A 19,890-nucleotide genomic window follows, 5' to 3' on the forward strand; every position below is an offset into this window, starting at 1 on the left:
AAGAATCAAGTAGGCAGAAAGATAAAAGTTTCTCCATTCTAAGAAGAAGGGAGAGTACCTTTTATGCTTTATGATAGGTCTTAATGATTAAGAACCATATCTCAATTGATCCTCTAAGTGAGTCTTAGTACAATTGTATGTCTAAGAAGAGGAATCAAGAATTGAAGAAATGGTTAAATCAAGAAGTCAATCATACTTCGTTCCAAAACAAGTCTTAGAGTTAAGATTGTGACATTGAGTGGTAAAGTATTAAGAAGGTTTATAACATTCATCAAATATGGAAAGTTGTGATGTCTTGGATAAGACAAAGACCAACTAGGACCAATTTATGAAGAGTTTTGATAAAAGCTACACTAACTCTTGAATATTTGTTTGTCAAGAAATGTTTTGACAAGAGAATCTTATATGTCAAGGAGTCAGTGGGAGTCTTAATGGATAGGAACAAATAAACCGTTTAAATCTAAGTGTCATAAGATTTCCTCCTTCATGAAAATGATTGTGAGGAAATGCTTTCACTAAGAAAGATTTTAAGAAGATAGCGATTGTAAAATTTCATTCTCGAATTCGATTATGGTTACGATATCCCTTTCCATGATTTGAATTGTGAGGTTTGGCAATTAGTCTTAATTGTTTAGACACACATATGAACTATCTAAGGCAAAGGTGTATAAGTTCAAAAAGCCTTGATAAAAGGTTATCAAAGCATTAAAGTATTAGAAACATGGACTTAAAAAATTCAATAGGTATTGTTTTTTCTGAAAGTTAAGCGGTTTCTAAATACATGTCGAAGCTAGTGGGAGCATAAGTGTTATGTTTTATAATAATCATCATGATAGTGGGAGCATAAATGTTATGATTGTATGATTATTAAGGCACGTATTGCAAGTTGACAGTATTAATTATAGAAAACAAGAGTTATACCTTGCAAAGTAGTAAGGGTTGTAAAGTTGTTTTGCTATAATTAAGGGAGAGAATATTATGCTTCATTTAAAATCTAAAGGCTTAGGTTGAGAAATGTTAATAAATTTAGTCAAGGGTACATAGTGTGTTATTAAAATTTCGACTATGATTACGGCATTCCTCTTCACAATTTGAATTTTGAGAAGATAGCAAATAAAATATTATGGCGGAAGATTGATGAAGTATCAAATCCTTATGCATCGTGTCCCATATGCTTCGGGTACTGGATCGATTGCAAATGCTATGATATTTGACCATTCTAAAATTTTCCAAATGTCTAGCGCATTTAGAGGGAAAAATGACAAGAATTGGTTTTGACTAAAATAATTAAACAACTATCAAAGGACAATCCAAAGTTAGCCGAGGATTGGTTGCTTGTGAGTAGTTGGAAGTATAGTATTGGAAAATATGGAAATGTTTCCATATTGGATGGATCATATCGACATTATTATGACTAGATGAGATTCTATTAAGAATGAGTTGTCATATGGAAAATATGGAAACGTGTCCATATTGGGAATTGAATATTGAAAATCTATGTCTAGATTAGAAACTTTTATGCAAAAGGATGTTCAAAGGAATGTACTTTGAGTGAGAGACATCATATCTAAGGAATTGTCTTGTAACAATCTCCGATAAAGGACTTTGTAATATCATTGGCAATAGTCTTTGTGACTTTGGTGCAGTAAATTTACGAAAGGACAATTGCATAAAATGTTAGAATCTAGCATATTCTATAAGTAGCAAGAATTTGATATTCTTTCACTTATGAAAAAGGATTTGGAGTTGTGAAATGAGAATGATTGGAAATGTGCTCAATTTGGTCTATTTCACAAAGTAAGAACCATAGGTAAACATTGTGTGCATGCTAGGAGCATGGGACAAGTGTAATAATTCAAGTAAGAAGTTGATTAACCGAAACGAAAAATAATGAGTAATCGATATGGTGATAAATAAAAGGTGTTTTATTTATACTCAAAGGTTTGAGGCCATATGGGATTAGTATTATTCTTGTGTTTCACATTTACATGTTTTGACTTCCTGAATAATTGGTTAAGAACAGTCAAATTATTCGAACGGGCCACAGTTGTTCATATGTTGGAAGTAGATATGAAAGAAGATTGTCATGAATTGGTGTGTGGAATGTCTAAAAGAGTATTAGACATAAGCAAATGTTTGTTGTAACGTTCATGAGTGCTTATGAATATGATTTGAGCATTGGATTAAACCTACGCTCACTTGGATCACTCCATGAATTGTATCAAAAGTGATTGGTGAGGCGATAACATCTTATATTCTTGAAACCGAGATGTGTGAGTTGTATCTTGCGAATCGGTTGCACATTGATAATATGTAAACGCACCAATAACTTGGTGTTATAAAACATATTGTTGTGTGTAATTCGGTGAGTGAGTGCAAGCAAGCATTGTATCAAAGTTTATCCGTTCCTTTTATCCAAAGTAGGATAAAAGCGATATCTTTGGGGCCCTCGATGATTTATTGATGACAAACGTAAATGCTCGGCCGGGCTAGGGCTAATTTGATTTGTTCAATTAGTCAGTCGTCATAAATCGGAATTCGAGAAATAGTACAAAGAGAATGTTTTGAAATCATGTCTTATACGATATCTAGAATGGAGGAATATATGATCCCTTATCTAAAGGACACGCGTATCTGATAGGATCAGAGTTGACAGCGACTTTGGAAAGCTACGATTGCAGATCAGGATCTGAAGTCATACGCATAATAGTTGTTAGACTTATCCAAGTGGGAGATTGTTGGATTAGTGTCTAAGTCCATAACTATTTTGGTATGTACTTGACCCGATGGTGCATGGTCCTTTTGGGTCGCCTTCACCAAAGCAACTTGATAGGATGAATTATGGAGAGAAAGGATTAAATATGATTTATTAATATATTATGGGAATAACATATTAAAGGAGAAATCATATTGTTTAATTAATATTAGTCAATAATTAATTGGTAATTAGTTTTGTGACTAAAAGAGATTAATTAAACTAAGGGACTGGGATTGTAATTATAAGATAATTGCAATTTGGGCCATGGATTGCCTTGTATTAAGGGGTGGACGAATTCTATGGGGAAACCCATAAGGAAATCGTCCAAGGCCTTAATTAAAGGAGTCTATGGGTTGCTTAGGGCTTAAGCATCCAAATTAGGGTTCCTTGTTAGATAACCCTAATAGCCTCACTATATATAGATCCCTAAAGGACCAAAAAAACATGGACAAGACTCCTCTAGGGTTTGTAGACGTTTTTGGGCAGCCTCCATCCTCTCTCCTCTTCATCCTCTTGCTTATGGTGTTTGTGAACCATTAGAGGAGTGACAATTGTGACTCTAAGCTTTCTAAAGTTAATACAAGGAGATTTGAGATTGTTATTGCTATATAACAATCAAGGTAACATCTTAAACCTATTATCATGTTAATATGATTACTTGAATGCTAGAATTAGGGTTTATAGTCTTGGATAACTTGCATGTACAATAGAGAAACCTAGATCCAAGCATTAGGGTTTGTATGAGCACATATGATGTTCTTAGGACCAAACCCATCAGTTAGAGAGGTGGAGGTTGAGAATGGAATGGTTTTGGGGAAGTTAAGGGGCTTAAATAAGGCCTAAACCACGAAAATAGGGTTTGGGTTCTGATCGTGTACGCCCAGCGTACTGCTGGTACGACCAGCATACCAGGGATGCCCAGTACACCCAACATACTTCCTGTACACCCAATGTACTAGACTAAGCCAAAAACCTTCCTAACTTCTAACGATCATAACTTCATCGTTCCAAATTCGTTTTCAATGATCTTTATATCCACAGAAAGGTATTGAAGAACCCCACAATACTATCTAGATATCTTGGACTAAAAAAATTCTCAAACAAAAATCCATTTTTCATGCAAGACCCTAGCCCATGATTTTCCCTTTTTACCCCTTGGACTAAAACAGAATTAAAAGGTTAAGATCTCGCACCCATCATTACCTCCTTCTACAAGGACTAAACTTCTCCTCCTTAAGTCCCAAAGCCTTCATACAATCGACTTCTGGCCCATGGCCATGAATCACAGAATGATCCATAATAAGGTGTTACATACTCAGATGGAGTCGAGTAAAGGTTTAATGATATTGATTTTGCCGGAATGGAAAAGAACGAATTTGTGGAGTTCCTTTAAAGATTCAATGTTGAGAGATGTGTGAATGTGTACTTTGGCATGCTCGATATTGACTTTCTAGATGGATTGAGGATAATCGCTACCGACATGGATTAGATAGAACTAATCGAAGTAGGGTATGCTTCTGATTGTGTAATTGATGTATACATGAACCATCTTGGTGTTAATGTACATTAATGGGTTCTTGAAGAGCAAGAAGAAGTTTGCAGTTCTTTAGACAAATTGTCTGGTGCAAATGAAGTTCATGAAGAAGTGCAAAGTCGTATAGATATGGATGATGGAATTGACATGCATGATTTACATTATGGTATGGATGATATCCAAGGTGCAAGGTAGGATTTGCAAGGTGAGCAAGATGATGGAATTCATATGGAAGTGAACACTGAACCTGATGAGTGCATTCCTATGAACAAGACAAAAGATGATGAGTTTCTGAGTAAGTTATGCCCAAAGAAGCAAGTCACCCCGCATAGTCCACCTAGTGAGGAGCCATATGATCATTTAACTGAGGATGAGGTAATATCTAATGACCAAGCTATTTACAATGAGAATGTTTATTGGAAAAAGCAAAATCATGTTTTAGGTATGAGATTTGTGAGTCCTAAACAATTGAAACATATGATGTGTAACTATGTTGTTGCAGATGGTTATCGGTTATGTTACAGAAAAATGATAGTAGGAGACTATTAGTGAAATGTTGTTTTGCATAGTGCAAGTTTAGAATGTGGGCTTCTTAGATGAGTCAGGAAAAGTCTTTCCAGATTAAGAGTCTCATAAATGAGCATAATTGTGCAAGAAACTTCAAGTTAGGTTCAATTGTGAACTATTCTTGGATTGGTACTCATTACACAACATAATTCTTATAGAAACAAAAGGTTAGTGTCAGGATACTTAGGAATGAGGTTAAAGAGAAATTTGGTATAGATGTAAGTATGGGACAATGTAGGAAAGAAAATAAGTATGCAATTGAACTGATTGAAGGAACACTAGTGGACCACTATGAAAAATGTTGGTCATATGGTGAGAAGATTAGAAGATCAAATACATGATCAACAATCAAAATGGATGTCAATTCTACGCCAGATGGTAAGAATTATTTTAGCAAGTTTTACTTGTGTTTTGATGGGCTAAAGCAAGGGTGGATAGGGGTTGTTAGAGGTTGTCAAAGAAGTATCGCCTAATGCCTACTACTGAACATATGCAATGTGCAAGGCATATTGTTTCCAACTTTAAGAAAAGATTCACTGGTGTACACTATGATACCATGTTTTGGAAGGCAAGCAAGGAAGCCACTGATCCTTTATTCAATATTTCCATGAAGGAGAATAAAGTTCTTAACCCCACAACATTTTCTTATCTTATGGAAACAAACCCCAAATCTTAGAGTAGAGCATTCTTTCAAGAGGGAAGGATATGTGATACAGTGGAGAATGGATTATCTGAGAGCTTCAATAGTTTCATCAGGGATGCGAGGAAAAAGCCAGTCATCACCATGTTAGAGGAGATTAGATTGTATGTTATGTAGAGGATTACAATTTAAAGATCAAAGGTAGTTCATGGTCTGATTACAAGCCTTACCCAACAACTACACTCCTACTGAATCAATTGAAAAGAGCTCAAAGGTACTTTATAATCTTTACACTCCTAACTGTATTTAGGTACTTACTTATGCTATGTTTGCAATAGGTATTGGAAGGTTTTACTAAGTTTTCTAAACCAATTTGAAACAAGAAACATGGTTGAGTCCTATGTTATTGACCTAGACAAGAAGACTTGTACTTGTAGAGTGTGGAAGCTTAATAGGTATGGATGCGCGCATTTAGTTGCAACTATCTCTTTTCTAAATAAAGAGGTAGGTACTTATGTGGATACAATGTTCTATGGTGTTGTGTACAAGAACACTTACATGTACCTGATTCATAGGATGAATGCTAGCAATATGTGGCCACCTACTAACTTCATACCACCTCTTCCATCAATAAAGAGAAGAATGCCACCTAGACCAAAGATTAACAAAAGAAGAGATGCATCAAAAAAGCGCCTAATACACATTGTGTCTAAGGCAGGGAAAAAAATACCATGCGGTGTATGTAAACAAGTAGGGGCATAATAAGGTAACATGTCCTCAAGCTGAAAGACCTCAAGTGCAAAAACCTAAAGTTGGGAGGAGGCCAAAACTAAATGTGAGAAAAAGGAAAACAACTATCAATGAAAATGGTGAAGGGGCACAAGGAGTTAGTGTATGAAGCAGTGGATCAAAAATTAGTGCCTGAAGGTCAAAGAGAAAATAGTGGGTAAGTGTAAAAGAAAGAAATCGGAAAGAATCATTAAGATGAAACTTTCTAAGAGAGTTAAGGGCAAAAATGGGAAATGAGATACTAGTGCAGACCCATTGGACCTTAATGAGTAGGATATGTTTTCCTTGAACTTGTTATGTTTTTACTTGGTTTGACTTAGTTGTTATGTTTGGAATTAGGTTGTACTAGGTTGATTTGTTTGGATTTGTAGTAACTTTGTTTCTTTGAGAAACATATGTACTTGTTTATTTGTTAGTGACTAATTTGCACTACTTATGTTGTTTGAGAAACTTAGTTTGTTTAAGAACGATATGTACTTGTTTTCTTGATCGTGCATGGTGCATGTTACCCAAGGGAACATGGGGTCAATAGTTCCAAGAATCAATGTTAATTTGGTTAGGTTACAAGGGAACATGTGGTCCTTGTCAGTTAACACATGTGATCCAATAATTTGATTTTGGTCCTTGTATAAGATGTAGGGTAACATCAGTGGACACTAGAACGATTAAGACATTAAGTTTAATGTAATACAATAACCAAATTAACACAACAAGCATTCATGTAAAACATACAAACCAAAACAAAGTACATTACAAGTTGTTCATAATTTAACCCAAATGACCTTGATTACAACTTGTACATAATTAAACACAAATACACACACACACACACACACACACACACACATATATATATATATATATATATATATATATATATATATATACCCAAATGCATATTAGGTATACCTTCAACTTAAAGACCTTATATTGAAACTTTTTGTTCGACCTAAATAACCCACTTATGATCATACATTCATTGTTGCACTGCATTTCATCAACCCTGTCTATAAAACCTGAACGAGCATCCTGATTCCAATCATTTGCCTGAATTAGTACATGTTAAGAAAACTAGGGTTAACATAACAAAATGAACAAAGGGTAAATTACCTTTTTAGGTCATGCATAAAAGATCCTTCCTGGGTTATTGGTAGTACGTGATGTTCATATTATAGCCTCACTTCCATATCCACATTCCATGTTCTTCATTATGTAGCTCAAGGTTGTAGAACTCGTTACTTGATACCTATTCGGCCGACTACCGAGTAGCGAGTACTCGGATTTGGTAATTCATGTAGAAATATTTTAAGGAAATTATATATGTCAAAATCATAAGTTGATTGAAATATATAACAAAATTAAACACATGTGAATACACAAAAACTAAAAAAAAACACATAATGGTCTTACTTCATGAATAATTACTGAAAATTTAAGATATATATGTAGTAATAATCACATGTGTGTGTGTTAAATAGTAAATCATTAAGTATCTTTTACATATTAATCACTGAGTTGATTGAGTTTTACAACACGACTCAGTTCAGTAAGGGGCCAATCGGGGAGTACTCGGGATTCTATAACTCGCATCGGTAAGGGGTCGAGTAGCGAGTACTCGGAGGAGTAATCGGCCAACTCGGCGAGTTTTACAACACTGATGTAGTTTCACATTGGAATGTATTTGAAGAAGAAAACAATGTGTGAGAATGAAATAAGTAGGTATAGAAGAAACTTTTAACTGGTTGCTAGTGCGTGGAAAAGACTAAATTACCCCCATTATGCAAGGCACGTGAGGTCACTAACATGCCCACTTTTTCCTTCTTCCCATTTCTAATGCATTTTCAACAGAATTTTTTCTATATAAAAATTAGAAAATAGGATCATACATAATGAACAAAGAACATGTAACTTAGAAAACGCATTCATCATTGGAGTTCACTTACAAAATGATTGTCATATAGACAGTCTTTTACATATATCACCAAAAAAAACAAATATAAAAATAAAAAACAGAAAATCGACATACTAATATGCTTCGTAACCACCATTGCTTCAAATCCACCCATCACCCAAGCTTAAGAGCGAAATGTAACATAACCACCAGCAACACGAGCATCCCCACCATTATGTCACCCATCGCAACACCAACAACTTTAAACTTCTGATCATGGTCATCCAGCTTGTGCTGGAGACTGATGTAGTCAATCCTGCACACGATATAGTCATGTCCGAGCTGCTCCTTCAACCGTTGCATTTCAGATTGATTATCCGCAATCTTCTGACCACATTCACAGAAGATTGAATGGAACACATGGTAGTTGATGTCTTCACCAGAATTTAAAGAATCGGTGAAGGCGGTGGAGCCGACATTGTTGCTTTTTAAGGGTTCTTGTTGATAAGCGTTTGGCTAAATATGGTAAACAAGTTTTAGGGTTGTTTTACATCAAGTCCCACATGGGTGTTTCCCCATTTAATAAGCAGGCCTAATCCTGGAACTCAATCGACTGTAAGGGGTGGTGGGATGTTAGTAGAAATTAAAGGCGGTAAATAATCTATGCATGTGTGTCATCGAATCAATTCAGGATTTACTCAACGGGTTCACTCACCCGCTTACTTGGCAAGTGACTAGACAGGAAAACCTACTAAAATGGATAAAAGGACTTTCCAATTGGTAAAACATAAGTTCGTGCCCTTAAAATGCAAAAAATACTCACGATGACCATTTAAACCATTATATGGAAGTTTGTTTGGCTACAGTGACAATAACTCTCTTTAATAAATAAATAAATAAATAAAACACACACTATGATTCACTTGATTAGAACCCAACATTATTGAATGATGTTCAAAATGAAGATGCCAAGAGTTAATCGCAAACAAAGACGTTGTGGTTTCATGCATACACGTACAGTTCTAGCTTCATTTTTACAATAAATACCCCCTGTATTATAAGTGAAAAACGAAACTCCAAAGTTGCGTGTTTGAGTGTGTGCTTAGAAGAACTAATAAAAAAAGTGAAAACCCAATGATTTTTTTTTTTTCTTGGAATCCTAGAAAAATGAATTAATGAACATATAAAAAACTTGAAAATACACACAAACTAATTAATTTAATGATTGCAGCCATAAAACAAGTAAAATTGATCTTTGTACAATGTAACTTTCCAAGTACTAGTCAGGATCAGCGTGTTGGTTTCAAAGTGCTTTCTTGTCGGATGTTTGTCCATGAGATTCCACAGGAAGAAGAGATAAGATTCGCATCCTGTTGAAAAAAAAAACATTGATTATTTAAGACAAATTTTAGCGTAACATATATACATATAATTTTTTTAGAAAGAAGTAGATTTCTTACAATAACTTATCCGCAACATAAAATATAGGAAGCTTTCCCAATTCTTGACCCCTCCATTTTGTTTTTTGAGAGTTGACCACGCTCTCAGCATCTGAGCCTGCTGCAGTCAGAACAAACTGAGACACAAACAATTAGTGTGATTAACAAAATAAATATCCTGAAACTTATGATTTTGTAATAGTATGAGTTTGATTAAAGGTTTTTGAGCATTTACCATTGGAAAGAGTACAGCCATTACACCATAACTTACTAAAGGAGAAAAAAAGAAAATAGCCAGAACGCAAGGAGATCCTGAAAGTACATTATTCATACTTAAAATAATCGACATTCACATGCAGAATATAGTTAAGTGGATAAAATGATGCCCTTTAGAATAATTGAGACAAATCAAATGTAAAAGTGTAAAAGAAAATGAAAAAAAAAATCACCAAAACCAGCAAAGAATGCCCAGTTTGACTCAAAGAAGTCAAGCCTTTTATCCAAACTCAAACCAGAGAAGTTCCATTTGTACCTATAAAAAAATTAAATGAGAAGCCACAAAATAAAAAACAGGAGCCATGTCATCGCCACTTACTCAAAGCAGTAGTAGGCATACATCCATGAAAGAAGTATGAAATTGAGTGCCTTCCCAATATAAGGCACCAAACCCGTGAGGTAAACCTGTTATATAATATATCTATATTATTACCATAAAAGGAAAATAAAATATGATATATATGTATATACCTCGAGAAAGAAAAAGGTCAGTAGGAGGAGTGAATAGCCTTGTTCTGCTATTCCTATCATGACCCTGAAAATAAGTATATGATGTTACTTATGGTTATGGCAACTAAATTAGCAGCTCCAAAAAAAATTTTTTTTTTTTACCTGCCAAGGTCAGTTGGTTTATCAACATGTGTATGTCTGTGTGTTGTATTTTCTGAAGTTGATGCCTCTTTTTTGTTATTGTTAGATGGAGTTGCATTGGTTGATCCAGGTGTTTCAGTCACTGTAAGACCAAACTGAGCAATATCATTGTACCTAGATATAAGCATGTTATTTATTATGTATGCAGGTGGCAAATGCTGTATTTAAGACTCATTATAAATAAATATGTACCATATAGTGCTTAAAATGAAGCTGAATATGTACAAAGGGTAGAACCATAGACCCTGTTCACAACCAAAATCATATCAATTCATGGCATTGGCAGCATTTCAAAATCACAAAACATCAACTTCAAAAGACAGAAAAGTCAAACAAGTCAACCGATAAGGGAGTCCATAGTCAACTCTCTCAAGTAGATGGGGTTCACCAGGTACAAGGGAGATGTAGAGACTTAAGCACAAACATATTTAGCATTTTGAGATTGTAGGCATCATGGCAACTCACATTTCAAGAATTAATTCTCAATGATTGTTAAAGTAGGCATCTTTAGATCAAATCTGCACACATAAATTAACCAAGTTTCCTATTGTATACTCACATAAATAAGTTGTAAGAGTCCAAGTCGTAAGAAGGCATACAATCTTATAGGCATATGCGATAAGCATAGATCTTGATCACCACCTGAGACTCCAAAGGGTAATATCCATTGTAGTGTTGGAATGATAAGAGATCTTAGAATGAAAATACTGCAAATAATACAAGTTTTGATCACCATAGAGAGTATAAGGTCGAATGAGAATTGCAACTAAGTAACAGTTGAACATTATGCATCAAGATACTAATAAAGAAATAATTTATTTTTAGGGCTAAATGCCACAAATAGTATTGTACTTTCCTTTATTTGTTTATTGTAGCATCTTAATTTCATTTGTTTCGATTACAGCATTGTACTTAAACTTTTTCCCATTACTGCATTCTACTTTGAAAAAATTACCCAATTATAGGATTGTACTTTGATACTAGATTACTAGGTTATAGCAGTGAAAATTGCTTTGTAGTTGGATGACATTGCTATGATTATTTAAGTACTGTGAATTCTACACGATTATAGATTCAAACCTAAACAGTTTTGAGGTTCAAATTTGGCATAGATTTCCGCAATCGTAATGTTCCTTATATAATTAGACACAATTATCAATGTGATCTACGCAGACAAACTAATTCTAGTCAATTTTGAAGTTAAAAACGTTAACTAACGACCTCCAAATATCCAATAGTAACTCTTTCAGGAACAAAGGTAGGATCGTTTTACTTCAATCAACTCAAATTTATAATAGTTATAAGTATTCGAATCATCAGCAGAAATTAACAGAGCAAGATATTACCTCCCTAAAAAGATAAAACCGTTTAAGAGAAAGCACTGTCCGGTTCGAATCATCAGTTGCCTCGACCTTCAGAAGCGAATAAAACAATTAAAACAAAAGGTCGAAATTGAAGAAGCAACTTGTGTAAAAGTGGAAAAAATTGGAGAACCTGAGACAGTAGATGACGACTCTGTGGAGACAGCAAGCTTCTCGAAAACCTTCGACCCACAACACCGATGCTTGCTTTAGCTTCGTGAGGTAGCCTCTGATCAAGGGGCCGATGTTTTCCATTACTGAATTTACTCTTTGTTTCGTGCGCGTGAGAGAGACGAAATTGATTCCTCCAGCACCAGCGGGTTACGTTTCATATGCCGAACTTTTAATGACTTGGTCCCTATAGTCTATCGTTTGTAACAAGTTTAGTCCCTAAATGAAAATTTTAATGTATTGGTCCCTGTAGTATATCATCTGTAGTAGGTCAAAACACACAAATTCTAGCCCCATCGACAAGACGACAACGAAGAATAAAGAATTCGATGATCACCAAATTAAGCCATTCAAATTTTTCCTTTCGCCAAAATTGCAAATCTGTCCCTCATCTCTGGGGAATTTATATTTAACCCCTGACATTCATAACTTTCAAAATTTTGTTGTCTCAAATCCAAAACTTAAATTTCGATTGCATTTTTTGTTCCTTTTGTTTATAGATATTGCATATAACAACCAGGTTCAACATGTATAATCTTTCTTTAACATTGTTACTCATGGTAACTGATCCTTACAAATATATAAAAATCCATCAATATGTAACTTACTCAAATAATATTATAACTTTTTGCAATATAATACTTATAAATTTTATTATTATAAATATGGTCTTGTTATTATGATATGATTTTTTTTAGCAAACTTGATAGCTTACATACATCAAGGTCAACAGAAATGTCACTTATGAACACCATACATATTACATGATAGAAAAGAAGGTGCATTTTCTATAATCAATATGTTGAATTTATATAACTGATATAATTAACTAACAAACATAATAAAGTTAACAATTTCCCCCTAGCTAATGAAAAGGCCAAGAGTAAAAATACAATGTGCTTTGCTAAAAAAAACACATCATGTTAACCTCATGTTCATATTACTCGTCCTCAAAGGGATGCCTTCATTACACATACCATCTTCCTCATCCATGTGCTTGGAGACTTTCACTGACCTGTCATTGATACACAAGATGTAATTGTTTTACACATACAGAGTGTCAGAGTGATATGACTGATGTCAATGGGACAAAAACTGCAACTTTTGCTATCTCGCCCAGAAAGGTGGGACAGGGACTCACTCTCAATGCAAAAGACAAAAGACATGAATGCCTCGTCATTTGTATATTAAAAATAGCAATAGAAAGTTTGTCCAGTCATGTGCCATAAAACTTTGTATTAGAAAGAATATGATGGTGATGAAAAGGTAAAAAAGCATACCAGCAACCATGTCTTTGGTTTTATGAAGAAGGTTCTAGCTGTGTTAAAGGTGTCAAGAGCCTATAGTCAATATTGCACCCAAAGAACATGCACTCAGTATGGATGTTTTCTTTGACTTAATGTAAAAAGAACAACTTAATAAAATACCTTGTTCAAATAATTCATGTGAGTAATGATACAAAGCAGAACAAAGAAGGTAAAAGCCCATGTTTAAGGATAAACTAATTGATTTGTTCCTGAAAAAGTAAGCTTCAAAGCAATACCAAGACCTTTAACACTCATTACCTGTGAAACAAACAAAAAAAAACCCTTTTATATATTCAGACACAAAGATCAAGAGAATAAATTAAAAAAAGAAATAAGAAAGCTACATACCGACAAAGAACCTACTAGAGAACAAACTCCAATGTAGCACATTACATGTGTATGACCATATAACGGGATATAACATAAGACAAGTATAAAAACAACTACTAACACCAGCACCCCATATAAAATAAAAGCTGCAAAATGAAAGTGGGAAAAATGTGAAAACTTGTTTGCATAAATGTGCATTTAACCCAAAAATTAAATAAAAAAGATTATTACATGGCTCTGTAGCAGGATCCCATACCTCTATGACTGATTCAATTGCACGTTCTTGAGGAGCATGTAGAGCAATTGTAATAGAACCCACAACACATAGAGCACAACCAAGAACTCCAAAAATATGTGCAAGCACAACACTACAATATGACATAGGTCAGCTATATATAGATGAATAGGTGTGTCTTTTTTACTAATGCAGAAAGAACGACTTGATTAAGGAGCTGTTTCTTTTTGACATAATGATTAATGGATTAAGCACTTAATATGTACATGTATACATTGCTGATTTTTTACTTAATTTAGACATAATGACTTACTGGGTTAAGCCAAAAGACATGGGTGTAATGTATTAAGACACTAACCCTTTACCTATTTGCATTTTTTCTTTTTTCCTCCCAACTCTTCTCATGTTGAATTGATTGATATTTTTAAATACTTAAAATAGATAAATATTGTGAAATATGTTTTTTGAAATGGATAAGTAAAATGGTCACTAAGTCTTATTTAGATTGTTTAGAAAAGAAACTGAAGTTATGTATACAACACATTATCCACACACACATCATTAAGGAACAAAAAAGAAAGAAACAACCCTTAAGTCCTAACTTTGGACAAATTTGTCCTTATTTGTATATTTTTAAATACTTAAAATTTGTCCTTATTTGTATATTTTTATCTATATCTCAAATATTTTTTTAAACCTACCTGGATTATAATGCTGAGTACCCCAAGAGGAGTAACCAAAATAGCTAGTGCAAATGCAGAGGCTACAAAGTTTGCAACCTCTTCAACAACCATTATACAAAAAGTTTGTATGAAGGTTAGTGTTTACATTAAGAATCAACATTTCAAGTAAATAGGGTGAATGCCCCCATCAACGGGTCTCACTGCCAACATGGACATGTAAATCATAATATCCTCAGAACAAAGAAAGTGGTGTAGATTAATAGGATATCATTAAACAACATGAAATAAGAAACTCACTTGTTATCATGCCTACCCACCATAAAGGCTCATACAAGTATGAATATCCTCCACTTCCTGAAAGAAAAAAAAGGTCAAATTTGTTGGTATGTAAAATCATAAAAGCATTATCAGAAGAATATTAGTAAAGCAGGAAGAAGCTCATGTATCCTAAAACACCCTATAGCTTAATACTTTGAATTATCACATTAGTTGGTTTAAGCATAAGCAGCACTTCCTTTTACTTACAGATAAATGCAATAAATAGTAATGCACTTCGATTTATTTGTGCCATGTAGCACCTTATATTCATTTCTTTCAAATAAAGCATGATATTTTCAATCTTTTTCTTAGTAAGACATTATACTTTGAAAAAATCTACACCAATTATAGCATTATTAAGATGTTATACTTCGAAAAAAACTACCATTTATGGCAGTGAAAATTAACTTGTATTTGGATGGCAATACTATAACCATGTAGATTTTTCAAAATGCAATTGAAAAAGGATTTTATATTAATCAAATAAACAAAAATATATATGTTGTTATTTCTTGCATTTAATCCTTTTTCTTGTATTCAAATTTAAAATCAATTTTACTATCTAAAAGACTACCAATATGATGAACAACCAAATATCAACTGACAACACAAATATAAAGATCAACCAAAGAGGCATAGGAATAAAAAGAATTGAATCATCCATTTTAGTCTCACCAATTGAAAAGGTGAGTCTTGCAAACCGAAAAATTTGTCAACCCAAATAACTCACCATAAATAGAAGTGTGTAATTAAAGATAATGATTTGCGTAATTAGGGTAATTACCTGCCCTAATACCAGAAGCGCCTGTTTTATTGAGACCTTTTTTCTTAATAATAAAGCTAGAACCAATGAACAAACTTGAAGACAATGCTAAAATCAAACCCTTGATATTATCTGCGGACATACCACTATAGGCATCCCTCCAGCTATGGGACGACATCCAACAACAAAATCGAGAAAATCCTTTTGATTTTGCTTTAACAACTCCATTTTCTTGGTATTACGTAGCATCCAAAATTTTTAAGCCAAATATAAACTTTTCCAACCATTAAAAACCAAATAGTGTTATACAAATTGTTTTCAAAATATGATTCATCAGAGTGTCCCAGAAACTAAAATCATAAGGATGAGGAGCAGTACGGTCACGCCTTTGCCTTGCCACGATCTCCTGATGTACCTGAAACAATAAACTGAAACTGTAAGCTCAAGAGCTTAGTGAGTTACCCCCAAAATACCAATACCACACTGATAATACCATATCAATAACAAATAACAACAACATGCATACTGGGCCTCCTGAGTGGACCGCCTTGCAAGGCCTACAGTCTATCTGGATCTATCCCGAGCCTTCGGTGTGATTGTGCCGTCATACAGGCTCACAACCTATCCGGACCGTTCGTCGGGTATGTTGGCCTTCAGCACAAAGCAGGACCGCCTCAACCCCACCAAACCAATAACCATGTGCATAAATAACATATTCGAGCATATATATCAGGTATAACTATCTCACAGATCATCAATTATAGCAATCTCATATACTGGGATACCGACCTAACCAGGTCACTAACATACCAATCTATCGAATCATCATAGCATAACAACATCCTGCCTATCCTGATACCGAACTAACAGATCATAATCATATACATTATACTATAATCAGAATATCAACCTAAAGGGTCGGCCTTGGTGCCTTAGACCCTATTGATATAGTGAGGACAACTCACCTCGCTAGTAGCTCGGGACAATACTGTCCACTCCTCCAGATATAGCTCCAACCACCTCGCCTGTACCCATGAGTGACCCACTCAATAAATACTCAATTACCAAAATACCCTTGGAAGGCACAAGACAATTCCCAGTCAAGGTCAAAGTCACTAGCCAATGGTCAACAGACCATGTAGTCCTATTGTTGAGTGCAACTTTCCCCTCATTGAGTCCCTACTGATTCAAGAATTACCCGACTCGACTCGTCGAGTCTCTAACAGACTCGTCGAGTCAATACACGACCCAGTGCTTAAAAATCCAAACTGACTCACCGAGTCATCTCCCAAACTCGCTGAGTCCACACAGGAGTAATTCGGACAAAAACCCTACTCGACTCGTCGAGTCATCTCCCAGACTTGCCGAGTCCATACGATTATTCCCATGATCAAGCGATACAAAACTATTCTTTCGTTCCAAATAGTAGATCTAGGTCCCTAGAGTGTATTAGCATCATAAAGTTGCTAACTTTACGTATTTGCATGCCTCAAAATCCGAATCCAAGCTTGAAATGAAGCTCTACTCATAAGGGAGGGTTCTTTCATGGCCAAACAAAGAAATTTATGAACTTAGGACCCAAGGGAGGTTTAGATCTGAAGTTTCAACTTCAGATCTAGCTCATACACCACACTCCCTTCATGAATATGCTAAAGAAAACCCTAACTCCATCCATGAGAGGTTCTAAGAAGAAAGAGAACAAGGTAACAGCTGGTTACCTCCAAAACGTGCCCAAACTGAGATGGATTCAAGATCTACATGAATTTCCTTGATGCTAGCCTCTTGATCTACAAGTTTCCTTTACTAAATCATTTCCCAAAGCTCCAAAACACTCACAAAATCTCACACACACGAAATTTAGGGTTTCTGGCTCTCAAGGGGTGATAAGGGACAGTGGGAGGCGCTAATGGTCCAATATATATAGGGTGCAAAAACCCTGAAATTTAGGGTTTCCTCTGCCAGCTCCTACTCGTCGAGTCCCCTTCCCGACTCGTCGAGTCAACTCATTAAATGACGTGTACCAACCCGCTCCTACTCGACGATTCATAGCATCAACTCGTTGAGCAAGTCTTAAAACATGAAATTTATATTGAACAATAATGATACCTGACAATTGGGGCGTTACATATTATGTGAGAGAGGGTTTTGGGGGAGATCTCGATTGGGTTTTGTTGGCAGGAGTTGCAGGTGTTGGCGAATGTGACACGTGTTTCTTTGGCGAGGAAGGGTTTTGTTCGACGTCTCATCCACTTCTCCTTTTTGTGTAGAGTGATGATCACGTTTTGATGGTCGGGTCCTAATCGTTCATCCCCAAATTAGAAAAGTTAGGGTTACAAACTCATTGGTATCAGGTACGACAACCGTTTATAGAACCCTCTATTACCTTACCTGGAACAAATTTCTAAAGCTTATTTATTATGTTCAATTACTCAAAATTTTATTTTAAAAACATTCTTATTTCTTTAAATAATAATTAAATATTTTTCTTTATCTTTTAAAGATAATTTTTTAATTTGTTAATAAAACACATCCTCCATACAACTAAACTATTCATTTATCTATAACTGATTTAACAAGAATCGACATATTTTCAAACATCTTGATACTATTGTGCCAAAATTTTACAAAACTATTTTTTAACACTCGTGATTTGGCCTTTGGGGCCATAAAAGCATAGATGAAGCGTCTACTATTAAGTGGAGTCTCATACCCACTAAACTTAATAGGTAATGAAGCAAGTCATCGTTAGATGTCCCCAAAGAAATGACCTCCACAAACCATTGTGTTCTCAATCCCTCATGTAACCCTCCCTTAATGTATATGGCTTCCATCAGAGTGTAAATGTATATAACAATGTTTTAAGTATGTGCGTTGCAGTGGGAGTCTAAGCAATATTATTTTTTGTTGAAAATACATTGTAAATGGAAAGAAAAAGTCATTAATAGTTGTTTTAATGATTTTTTTTTTCTTTTTTGCAAATCTAATGGAAGTACATAACTACAAATGAAAAAAAAATGATAATTATAAACTACATAGTCACACATATACATAGATACACCTAATTACAAACACCTACACAACTTATTTAAATGTAGGTATAATTTTTACAATAGCTATATTAACATTTGAAGTTAGTTGTTTTTTTACCCTAGGTTTAGAAATATTATATATAGTATCATTGGTAAAAATAGTATCATCTCAAGTTATGCTTCATAAGTAGGTTGCCAACAAAATCCAAGTTATGCTTCATAAGTAGGTTGCCAACAAAATCGTAAGTCATTACTAGGTTGTCTAAAAACCATCAGACAACGCTATAATTGGGTTTTTTTATTGTTAAACCATTGTACTTTAAAGTGCAATGCCATAATTAGGTGGTTGTTTTCAAATATGCCTGATTATAGAATTGTACTTACAAAGTACAATGTTTTAATGAAAAAAATTAGTACAAAATTAAAAAAATTAGAAAAAAAAAGTAAATTGGATAAATGAAATAAGACCTTTTGAAAGTAGGATGATATATTTACATTATATTTACAGATCAGCTGAAGTTAGTTGTTATTTCATGCATTTAACCACTACTTTTAGAAATATTAAATATATTATTATTTTTAAAGGTAGTACCTTTTCACTTTATGCTCCATAAGTATCTTGCCAAAAAAGCCATAAACTATAAGTAGGCTGCATAAAAATCATCAGAAAATCTTATAATTAGTCTTTTTTTTCTTATTAAAGCATTGTACTTTTAGAACTCATTAATATGGCCCAACCAATAGTAGGCAACAACACATAACAATGTAAATGCAAGAATGCCCAAAAATGATGTAATAATCCAGCCATTCCACCACCTTAAATAAAGACTATAATACACACATAAAATACAAAGTTCAAATGGGTGAAATAAGTCGTTTAAATAAATAAAGTCCAACCACTTTAAATACATTGTCCAACCACTTTAGATAAATAAGTTAATGAATACAACTTATATAACTGGATGAATTTTCAAAACATAATAATTTTGTAACACCTGGTTTCCATATCGGATCGATTTAGGGCTTCGAGGAGTCAAATGCTTGGTTTTTGGGTAAAACCATGGCTCACGATGTGACCATATATGCGTTACGCCGTGAGTAGTGGTCAAATGGAATTATGATTTAAACTAAGCTCATTACGTGAGCGA

At 34.4% G+C, this 19,890-nt stretch overlaps 1 protein-coding gene and 1 pseudogene across 1 annotated transcript; both read right to left on the reverse strand.

Annotated features, from left to right (window-relative positions):
• Positions 1 to 9,378: 9,378 nt before the first annotated feature.
• Positions 9,379 to 12,212, reverse strand: LOC145053830 (etoposide-induced protein). The gene is made up of 11 exons (XM_079001938.1): positions 12,040 to 12,212; positions 11,892 to 11,957; positions 11,105 to 11,252; positions 10,738 to 10,790; positions 10,507 to 10,659; positions 10,366 to 10,429; positions 10,214 to 10,299; positions 10,068 to 10,150; positions 9,854 to 9,930; positions 9,640 to 9,755; positions 9,379 to 9,549 (listed from the first exon to the last, which is right to left on the reverse strand). Exons 1-11 carry the CDS (start codon positions 12,159 to 12,161, stop codon positions 9,483 to 9,485), a joined length of 1,035 nt encoding a protein of 344 aa, XP_078858064.1. The 5' UTR covers positions 12,162 to 12,212; the 3' UTR covers positions 9,379 to 9,482.
• Positions 12,213 to 13,062: 850 nt separating this feature from the next.
• LOC145050305 (putative magnesium transporter NIPA5) lies at positions 13,063 to 15,891 on the reverse strand (annotated as a pseudogene).
• Positions 15,892 to 19,890: the final 3,999 nt, after the last annotated feature.

This window comes from Lactuca serriola, chromosome 5 (assembly GCF_051521515.1).
Source record: "Lactuca serriola cultivar US96UC23 chromosome 5, Lser_US96UC23_V15, whole genome shotgun sequence".
Taxonomy (NCBI): Eukaryota; Viridiplantae; Streptophyta; class Magnoliopsida; order Asterales; family Asteraceae; genus Lactuca; species Lactuca serriola.